Consider the following 10,866-nt stretch of genomic DNA (forward strand, 5'->3'; position numbering starts at 1 on the left):
AATCATTTCGGTTAAATTTTTAAATTGGCCATATATTTAGGGGGAGCATATAATATGATTTTGAATAATATGCATTTTGAACTTTTTGGTTGTCCAAAGGGGGAGACAAAGGATATATCATTTCTATGTTGTCAAAAGGAGGAGAATAATATGCATTTTGAGTAATTGTTTTGGTAATTGATATTTGATTATGATAATGATTTTGATGATTTTTAAGATATGATGATGATTTGATTACAATGTTTTATATGATATTTTGGAAGTAATATTACTAATCTTGTATTTGAGGTAATGCTTGTTGTTAGGGGGAGATTCTTTCAAAATTTCTACTCAAACAACATGGGTAACAAATTTGCTACTTTTATTCTTTTCCTTTACGTTTTTTTTATGATGAAAGGAGAGAAGAATACATGTTTTCAAATTTATAAAAATTTGCTACTTTTTTCTTTGCCAATTAAGTTTTTCTTTTTGATGATGAGGGGGAGAAAAATCCATGTATTTAAATATGTTAATTTAGCTAATTGGCAAATTGTAAAAGAAGATTATATTTAGGAGCAATTTGTGGAATCATTCTTTAAATACATGAAATGTTTGTCATCATCAAAAAGGGGGAGATTGTTAACATATATGTTTCCATAATATTGATTTTGATGATAACAAACAAGTTTAAGAATGATTAATCTTTTAAGCTCAAATTATTTAATATTCTTTTTAAATAAATCATTATTTTCACATTATAAATGTTTTATATTTAATGGAAAAATGATTTTATGAAATTGATTGTTTTTATTCTTTTTAAACAAATCATTATTTTCACATTATAAATGTTTCATATTTAATGGAAAAATGATTTTATGAAATTGGTTGTTTTTCAAAGTTTATGGTTTAATTGAAAGAATTTTGAAAACTTTGAAATAAACAAGTATTGCTTGAAATTTTGGAGAAGGACTTATTTGAAAAGTTTCATAGCATTTTGGGCTATACCATAATTTCAGAAAATTTTGAGATTAACAAAGCATTATTTAGAAATTCTGAAATTGGACTTATTTGCCAACTTTCATAACGTTTTGGGCCGTAATATAGTTTTATAAAGTTTTAGGGTCAAACTGTAAATTTGGAAAATAATTTCACTGTAGCAATCACTGTAGCAAACACTGTAGCAAACGGCTAACCGATAATTTCCAGAAAGCATGTTCTGCAAAGTATTGTTAAAATGATGATTCTGGAAACTAACGGTGAACCGTTTACTGAAAACGGTTAACCGATTATTTCCAGATTGCTAACCTTGAACCGTTTAGTAAGAACGGTTAAACCAAATTTGTTTTGCAGGTCTCTGGAAATTAACGGCGAAAGGGTAAGCCTAAACGGCTAACCGTTTATTTGAAAATTGGCCCAACGGTAACTTTGACCGGCTTAAACGGTTAACTGTTAATGGTTAACGGCGAACCGTTTTTGAGCAGACAGTCTGTAACGGCTAGTTTTTCAGCTCCAACTATAAATAAGCTCAATCCAATTCAAACAAGATGAATTCCAACGATCATCATTGAGCAAAATATAGAGAATACAACTTTCACTGAGCTTTAAATCTTTGTATTCATCTCATTCATTCACACATTGAGCTTTCACTTGTGATCAAACACATTGTGTGAGAGAGATTCATTTGTAATCTTTTTTGTAAAATCAAGTTAAAAGATTGTAAGTGTTGGGATACACTTGGGTTAAGAGATTGGGGATAATCTCTTGTTGTAAAGGTCCATTGACACCTTAGAAGTCAATTGTAAGCGTTTGAAGCCTTGGGAGGCTAGCTTAGTGAAATCCTCAAGCCCGGTGTGCTTGGAGGCGTGGACGTAGGCGGGGATTGCCGAACCACGTAAAAATCCTTGAGTTTGCTTTCTCTTCCCTTACTCATTTATTATTGTGCTTTTATTGAATTTATTGTTTTCGAATTTATTAAGGCATTAGATTAAATTATTGTGTGGTTTGCCTAGGATAATTTTAAAATCCCAATTCACCCCCCTCTTGGGTTGCCTAGTTAGTATTTCACCAGATGCTCTGGTCGATTGTCGGGCAAACGAGGTTTCGACCCTGCTGGTAGAGAAGGAGAATTGGGATCAGTGGTTGTCCTACTACTTTCGCCGGCTTTGGTAGGAGGAGGTGGTAGAGTCCTCAAGGGGGGGACCTGCTCCGCGATGTTCACTCGTTTCGCAGAGCGAGCGTCCTTATTCTGGTCGTGCTTAGCAGTATGAGCTCGAGGACGCTTCTGATTCAAAGCCCCGATCACAACATCCTCCATCTTAAGATCAGTGTGCACCAGACGAGACTTGAAGAAGTTGTAAGTAGATAGCAACTCTCGGCCCGAGCAGGAATTGGCTAAGACAGCCTCGACCTCCTTGAGCGGTTCAGGCTTGAGCTTGTAGTGGACACCCTAAGAACCTGCAGTTTGAACAAAAATTGGGTTAGAGATAAATAAAAAATAAGAACAACTATGGATACAAGACATCTAAAACGAGCAGGCAACTTGGGACCACGAAACGGAAGGGGACCCGATAGTTCTTCCCGTCAATCTGTGCAATTTGACCCCAGGGTTCCCCAGCAAAAAAGAAAATTTTCTTCCAATTCCCACCACCACCCGTTGGAAGACTAGTTATGGGTTTCCTGATCTTGGTACTCGACATGAAGTAATACCAGTCGGCGTCTTTGGGACTGCTCTTTAACTGGTACAAGTGCTTTACCTCATCAATGGTGGGCTCGCTCTAGCAGCATTTGTCCCACAGAATGAACAGACCGGAAAGTACCCTCTACCCGTTGGGGTTAAGTTGACCAGGAGCTAAGTTTAACCCACTAAGCATTCGGGCAAAATAGGGTTGTAGGGGGCACCTCATCCCAAACTTAAAACTCTCCAGAAAAAGAGTAACGTATCCCCTGGGAGACCGACTGGGAGCATCATTTTTTCCTAGGATCCTAAGGGGTATATCATCAGGAATATCATACCTAGTCCGGAGGTCAACAAGGTCGTCTACTGTGGTCGTGCACGTGATGAAGTCAATAACATAATGCTCCGATAAAGCCCTACCTCCTACTTTGCTCTTCCTATCTGGTCGTGATGTTCCTGGTGAGGACATTTCACTAGAATTTTCTCCTGGGTCCTCACTCAAGGTATCCTTCGAACCAGAAGATCCCTCGCAGCCGCTATTGCTAGTTGAGGAGGTTATTTGGGGAGACATCCTCCTAGCACTAGTCCTAACACTAGATCTAATCGGCTCTAAGGGGATACCAGGGTCAAAGGCAGAATCAGCGAGTAGACTAGGCAAGAAGTCTAACTCGTCGTCATCAATCTCAATTACTTTTTCTTTGGCTTTGGATATTTCCTAAACTATGACCAGAACAATATCACCAAACACTACCCAAGCAAAACAGAGAGAAAAGAAATTTTCTACAACTAGCCAAAACCGAAGAAATAGAAATAATACCTGCAGTTGTGGCCCAGCGGAATAGAGACAAGGAAAGTAGCTTTTACGCCGAGGGAGAGAAATTATTCAGTCACCGGAGAGGTAGAAGAGGGCTAAGAGATGAGTTTCTCTTTTGGGGATTTTGGGTTCCCTAATGAGGAACGAACTCTTGGGCTGTCAGCATTTAATGGCACGAGTTCCAAGGGTTTCATAACCATTGATTTGAAATTCAAATGGAGGGATAGATCTCTGCCACATTATCTTGCCCGCAATTAAATGTGACACGACTCCTCAAAGCCTTCTGCTACCCTACGCAAGCCAGAATTGGTGAGTTTCTACTACTGGTCCACTACATTACCCAACACCAGAAACTAGGGGACCGGTGTTTGGGGGTAATACTTCTACAAGGCCAACCATGATGAGCAGATGTCTGGTAGCAGGATTCTACGGACAGGAGTATTTCGCAGAAGTCTGGTAACAGGTGACCAGGATCAGGAATATTCTGCTCGTTCACGAATGCACCCTCCACGGGGCCATAGCGAGACCCGGCCTCCTGCTGGGAGCATAAGGCCATTCCTACTAGAGGTTGAGGGGGAGAGACCCGGTCAATGACGGTTGGCAAGACGTGTATTGCTGCCCGAGAATCAAGGCACGGAGTCCACTCAGCCACAACTAAAATAATGACGCACCCACTTCTGAGTGTTGAGAGAGGTGATGGACGTAGATTGCAAGAAGGGCCGAATTCAAAGGAAGGCTATAAAAAGGTAACCAATGAAGGAAAAAAGGGTTAGACTTTTTGAGATTAAGGCTTAAGAAAAGAGTTTTCGATTGAGAGATCAAAAGAGAGCCATAATATTAGTGGTCGTGTTTCTCAGAAAGGCAAAGCCTATGTTTCTGACTTGAACGTCAGAGGGTTTACGCCGGGAAAACACCCAGCGAGCTCTGACCTGTCTTTGTGTACGCAAGAGTTTGCAGAGAAGAGGTCTTACGAGGAGAGATCCTGGTCGTGGACGAGTTAGTTGAGGAGAGATCCTGATCGTGGACGAGCAGAAAACCAGAATCTCGCATCAACAACTTCTTCATCCTTTCTCCATTTCGACGATTATTTATGGATCTCTCTCCACCAAAGATTATGATTTCATTTGCATATTCATTCTTTCCATCCATTGTTTCTTATTCCAATTACCTTTGTGATCAAGCCAAATACAAAATCTTCCCCACCAATTTATTGGTACTATATACTGACGCATGAATATAGATATGTTGGTTAAAAAAACCTGCACGAGTAATAAGAAATTGGGTTGCGAAGAACTTATTACCTATATCCAACTTCCTTCCATCTTTATTGCAGTACCGTACAAGGAAAAAAAAATTCAAATTGTAGCATTGTCATCTTTAAACTTAGAAGAAAGGCCATATCAAGCAAGCAAACAACTTCCTCTTGCACTTTCTTTCTTTTATTGACAAAGGATATCCCTTTAGTTGTTAGTCTTTGTGATTCCAGTTAATTGAATACCATTGAGCATGATTCAATCAATACCCATTGAACAAAGCAACAGAGCAAGATGGGAAGAGTAATTTAATTAATTTTTTTTTAATTTAACCATTTTGTCTTGTCTATGATTGTAATTTACTTATGAGACATTTCATTAGAAGGTGGGTTTAGTGATTATTTTGGTGGGTTCAAAACTAAAGTGTCTTTACATATACATGTAATATCCATAAATCTTAATAAATGATATAATTAATTTTTTTGATAAACTCAAAACAATTTTGAAACAATGGAAAATTAAATTACCTAACTATAAGAAATTTATGGACATTCTAAACCATGCACTCCTAGATATTTCTTTTCATTATGCATTGATTAGAAATTCTCAACTATGGTCACTTAAATATGGATTTTGTACAGATTATTATTACACCATATGACATAGTAATTAACTGAACATAAACACTTTAACGCCATATGGTATAATTGTAAATTCATATGAAATCCACATTTAGACATCTGCATTTGAGAAGCTCTAATACATTGATAGAATTTCTTTATATACTAAGAATTGTGGTGATAAGTAAACTTCATAAATCCCTGACAACTAATATCCTTACGGCATGTCTTGGAGACTATCATTGGATGAGACCAGTTTTTCTCCATTAGGAGAGAGAAAAATCCTCTTGGTCGAAGGAGTAATTTTTCTGATAAAGTGTTAAGTATATCTCATTTATATTCTTGCATCTCTCAGAGTATAAAATACGGAAGGGAATTTATTTTTATAGTTACTGTAAATAGATGGCCTCCCTCTCTTTGTAATTGACACACGTGGATTCATCATTGAAACAATCGGAACTGAGGCGAGAACGGAGTGCGCATAGAAGCGTGGCTTCCATTTTTGGCTTGTCCAATATCATTTTGCTCCCTTCAATTTCTAATCATTTGTATTATTTTCAGGCATAGTTTGGATAATTTCCAATTAAATCCATAAGAAAAATCCACTTAGGGGGAGAGAGATTTCCAAGAAAATGGTGAAAGATTAATGGTCTGTGCACGCTCTTGTTTTAAATTAATCAGTCGGTTCCATCATTAACTTTTTCTCCTAGGAATGCAAATTCTTTTAACAAGTGGGCAGAGTTAATAATAACGCTCTCATGAAAATTTATACATGTGTACAACAATGTATGTAGAATATATATGCTCGATATATTATAAAATGCCTGTCAAACCAATTAAGAATCCTCAATTTTATTTTATATGTAAATGTAATGCTGCTTTTCTCGCTACCATTGTTATATATATATAAAGGTTCATTAAAGCGTTATTATTTACTCCGCCGACTTAGAAGACTTTTATTGATTTGTATCCCAAAGAGAAAAATGTCACTATGTAGCCGACCGATTTATAATCAATTTAAAATATGATCGTGCACAGACCATTAATTTTCCACCATTTTCTTAGAAATTACTTTCTTTCTTTGGGATTTCCATAAACTACTAATATGACTTGAATTTTTTCCACTATTTGTTTTTTTCATGAACTACATTATTCCTCAAAGTAGTAATTATCTTCGAAATGACGAAAGAAAATGGAGAGGAAAAATGGCCGGTAAAGGTGGGTTTTGTATATTAATATTTTCACCAGTTTTCTCACATGCATACTAAACTCCCGAGTTCTTGTAATCTGTCTATATATATATCATGTCCTAGTTTGGAATGTGCATAACAAAATAACATAAACACATCAAAACAATGGGATCTTCAGCTCTGAATAGGCTGACCCTATTTCTTTTGTTAAGTTTTTCACATAACGTTGTTTCTGATTCTACTAAAGAAGCGTATGCTCTTCTTAAATGGAAAACAAGCCTTCAAAAACATAACCGTTCGCTGTTGTCGTCATGGACATTTTATCCTGTTAATAATGCCACCAATGTTTCCTTCTACTCAAAAATTAAAATAAGCCCTTGTGCTTGGTTTGGAATTCGGTGCAATCCTGCCGAAAGAGTCATCAGTATTAACCTCAGCACTGTAGGTTTAAAAGGTACGCTTTACCAATTCTCATTCTCATCATTTCCTCATCTTGCGTATCTGAACTTAAGCTACAATGTATTCTTTGGTACCATTCCCCCTCAAATCGGTAACCTCTCCAAGCTTGAGTATCTTGATTTATCATTTAATCAATTGTCTGGGGTAATACCACCAGAAATCGGCTTTCTAACTCATCTAAAGCTCCTTTACATTTTTGTGAATCAGTTGCATGGCTCCATTCCACGAGAAGTAGGTCAGTTAAGGTCTCTTAGTGAGCTTGCCCTTTGTTGTAACAGGTTGCATGGCCAAATCCCCTTTTCTTTGGGTAACTTAAGCAACTTGGCTAGGTTGTATCTTAATAATAATTCATTTTTTGGCTCTATTCCTTCAACCATAGGAAATTTGAAGTCCCTTTCCACTTTAGATTTGAGCAAAAATAAACTCAATGGTTCAATTCCTTTTTCTTTTGGTAACTTAACCAACTTGGCTATAATGTATCTTTATAGAAACTCACTTTCTGCATCCATTCCTCCGGTTATTGGAAACTTGAAGTTTCTCTATCACCTGGACTTGTCTGAAAATCAACTTAGTGGTTCAATCCCTCCTACTTTGGGAAACTTGAGCAACTTGGCTGTATTGCACCTTTATGGAAATTCACTTTCTGGTTCTATTCCCTCAATTATAGGAAACTTGAAGTCTCTTTCTTATTTGCACTTATCCAGCAATCAGTTGAGCGGTTCAATCCCTATTTCTTTGGGTAACTTGAGCAACTTAGTTGTGTTGCACCTTTTTGAAAATTCACTTTTCGGTTCTATTCCTCCAATTCTTGGAAACTTGAAGATGCTTTTACATCTAGGGTTATCCACAAATCATCTGAGTGGTGTTATTCCTCTTTCAATTGGCAATCTCAACAATTTAATCGGTTTATACCTTTATGATAATGAACTCTCTGGTCAGATCCCAAAAAATTTGAGGAATTTCACTAGTCTAGTTAGAGTAAATCTTAAACGAAACCATCTCATTGGAAATATATCTGAAGTCTTTGGCGTATACCCAAACCTAACTTTCTTAGATCTCAGCCATAACAATTTTTATGGTGAAATCTCATCTGATTGGGGGAAATGTCATCAATTAGGCACATTAAATTTTTCAATGAATAACATTTCTGGGATTATACCAGTTGAGATTGCAAACTTACACCAACTACATAAACTTGATTTTTCTTTAAATCATATAGTTGGAGAAATTCCAATAGAAATTGGAAAATTAAGTTCTCTAAACTATCTTGTTTTGAATGGGAATCAACTTTATGGAAATCTACCTCGAGCACTTGGCTCATTAACAGAACTTGAGTATCTCGACTTGTCTACAAATAAGTTGGGCAACTCTATCCCGGAAACCCTTGGAAACTTGTTGAAATTGCATTACTTGAATTTGAGCAACAATCAATTTCGAAAAGGTTTTCCAGTTGAATTGGAGAAGTTGATTCAACTTTCAGAATTAGATTTGAGTCACAACATTCTTGAAGGAAAGATTCCGTGTGAAATTTGCAATATGGAAAGCTTGGAGAAGCTTAATCTCTCACACAACAACTTCTCCGGTTTAATTCCAAGTTGCTTTGAAGGAATGCATGGCTTGTCGTGTATTGACGTATCATATAACGAGTTACGAGGTCCAATTCCTAACAGCAGAATATTTCAATATGATCCTATGGAAGCGTTACAAGGGAACAAAGGACTGTGTGGTGATATCAAAGGGTTTCAATCTTGCAAGGCCACCTTTACACCACACAAACAGATCTCTAAAAGAAAATGGTTTAAAATAGTGTTTCCTCTTTTAGGAGCACTTTCTCTTTCAGTTCTGGCAATAGGAATGTTCTTTATCTTGAGAAGAAGGGAGGGGCCTTCAAGTGAAAATAGAGTAAATTGTGTGACTAATCAAGGACTGCTTTCAATATTAACTTTTGAAGGCAAAATTTTGTATGAAGAAATCGTTAGAGCGACGAATGGTTTTGATGTTGAGTACTGCATTGGCATAGGTGGACAGGGAAGTGTTTACAAAGCTAAGCTAACATCTGGGGAGATTTTAGCTGTTAAGAAATTTCACTCACTATGGCCCTGTGAGATGGTACCGCAACCGGAATTCGTAAATGAAATCAAGACATTGACAGAGTTACGACATCGAAGTATTGTGAAATTTTACGGCTTTTGTTCACATCCTCGAAACTCATTTTTAGTTTATGAATATCTTGAAAGGGGTAGCTTGGCAACAATTTTGAGCAATGATGGAGCAATTGAAGAATTCAACTGGACTGTGAGAATGAATGTGATAAGAAGTGTAGCTAACGCCTTGTCGTACATGCATCATGATTGCTTCCCGCCAATTGTCCATCGAGACATATCAAGTAAGAATGTGCTGCTTTGTTTAGATTATGAAGCTCGTGTTTCAGATTTCGGAATCGCAAAATTTCTCAAGCCAGATTCGTCCAATTGTACTGAATTAGTGGGAACATTCGGATATATTGCTCCAGGTATGCATTCTTAAATTAATTATTTAATCAATTTTTACATTTATAAGCGTCATATCTAAATGATCATTTTCATCGTTCATTTTGCAGAGCTTGTTTACACAATGAAGGTTACAGAAAAATGTGACGTGTACAGCTTTGGAGTACTCGCGTTGGAAGTGATAAAGGGAGATCATCCAAGAGATTTTATTTCCTCAATTTCGTCTTCATCTTCCAATAGGAACATATCACTCAATGAAATTTTGGATCCTCGGCTTCCAACACCACCGCAAAATGTTCAAGACGAGCTGATATCAATCGTGGAGGTTGCATTTTTATGCTTAAATGAGAGTCCAGAATCAAGACCACCCATGCACACAGTGTGTCAACTATTATGAAAATAAATCCCCAAGTCAAATTTTTCTTTTTCATTTTTTTATTTTTCGTTTTTGTTGCATTAATTATGATAACCTTTTAAACTTGTGATGATAGTAAAATATTTTACAATTTAAATAAGTATATGATTTGCATTTCAGGCATTATTTGGGCTTTACTCGTAATCTCAATCCTAAACTCATTTAACTTTCCTTGTATCTAGAGATCTTTTTGGAAAAAAAAAAAAAATTACTCTTCAAAATCTGTGCACCATTTGTAAATGAAGGAGGAATTAAGGAAAGACCAACGATAAAAATAAAGAAGAAGAAGAAAAAAAGAGTGAAAATGACAAAGTACACATGCGCATACGTAGAAGCTCAAAAGTTGACTTTTATTTTAAACACATAAAATTAAATACATATGAACTGCATAATTTGTGGTGCTTGCATTGCAAAAAATTAAAACGAGATCGATTTCAATTTAGATACAAGGAAAGGCCAATTGATCATGGGGCTGAGATGAGGGGTAACATAAGCTGAGATGATGGTTAGATTTTATAAAAAATAACTTTTTGATCATTTGATGGTGCTCAAATTAAGGGGTACGATACTCACAAACGGAATCTTATTTTAGTTATGCATATTTTGTCGAAAAAAAAAACTGAAATTGGAAAATAAAAGCTACCATAAAGTGAAATATTCCTTAATATTATGATTTTCCTACGTGGGAAAAAGATATTAGCATCACTTCCATTTCACCACATTGTAAGTAGAAAATACCGAACAAGTTTTGGTTTTCTCAGATGTAGAGCTGATTGTAAGAGCAGCCTCCAAGCAAGCCCAATGGGCCTAGTTTTAAGCCCAATAGGACATTTTTGTTGTGGCTTCTCTGTAATTTCAGCTGAGTTCTATTTCTATTCCTAGCCTATGCCATTGTTCCTGCAAGAAAGCACTCAATCCTAATTCTACTCCTTGGCCATTTTTGTTGTGGCTTCCTATCATGATATGTCATTTC

The 10,866-nt window shown here is 36.5% G+C and overlaps 2 protein-coding genes across 2 annotated transcripts; one reads left to right on the plus strand and one right to left on the minus strand.

Moving 5' to 3' along the window:
* Positions 1-2,032: 2,032 nt before the first annotated feature.
* On the minus strand, positions 2,033-4,023 carry LOC112099776. The gene is made up of 4 exons (XM_024187247.1): positions 3,808-4,023; positions 2,916-3,368; positions 2,544-2,753; positions 2,033-2,425 (listed from the first exon to the last, which is right to left on the minus strand). Exons 1-4 carry the CDS (start codon positions 4,021-4,023, stop codon positions 2,033-2,035), a joined length of 1,272 nt encoding a protein of 423 aa, XP_024043015.1.
* A 2,672-nt stretch (positions 4,024-6,695) lies between these two features.
* On the plus strand, positions 6,696-9,875 carry LOC18046639 (MDIS1-interacting receptor like kinase 2). Its single transcript, XM_024187248.1, has 2 exons — positions 6,696-9,501; positions 9,589-9,875. The coding sequence occupies exons 1-2, from the start codon at positions 6,696-6,698 to the stop codon at positions 9,873-9,875; spliced, it is 3,093 nt and encodes a 1,030-aa protein (XP_024043016.1).
* The last annotated feature ends 991 nt before the right edge of the window (positions 9,876-10,866 follow it).

The sequence above is a fragment of the Citrus clementina genome, unplaced genomic scaffold, assembly GCF_000493195.1.
Source record: "Citrus clementina cultivar Clemenules unplaced genomic scaffold, Citrus_clementina_v1.0 scaffold_3, whole genome shotgun sequence".
Classification (NCBI taxonomy): Eukaryota; Viridiplantae; Streptophyta; class Magnoliopsida; order Sapindales; family Rutaceae; genus Citrus; species Citrus x clementina.

Coding starts and splice junctions, on each gene's coding strand:
- LOC112099776 (XM_024187247.1), bottom strand. CDS start 4,023: ATGGCCTTATGCTCCCAGCAGGAGGCCGGGTCTCGCTATGGCCCCGTG. Junction 2,754..2,915: donor GTCGGTCTCCCAGGGGATAC/GTTACTCTTTTT, acceptor AAATGCTGCTAG/AGCGAGCCCACCATTGATGA. Junction 2,426..2,543: donor TTGACGGGAAGAACTATCGG/GTCCCCTTCCGT, acceptor GCAGGTTCTTAG/GGTGTCCACTACAAGCTCAA.
- LOC18046639 (XM_024187248.1), top strand. CDS start 6,696: ATGGGATCTTCAGCTCTGAATAGGCTGACCCTATTTCTTTTGTTAAGT. Junction 9,502..9,588: donor ATTCGGATATATTGCTCCAG/GTATGCATTCTT, acceptor TTCATTTTGCAG/AGCTTGTTTACACAATGAAG.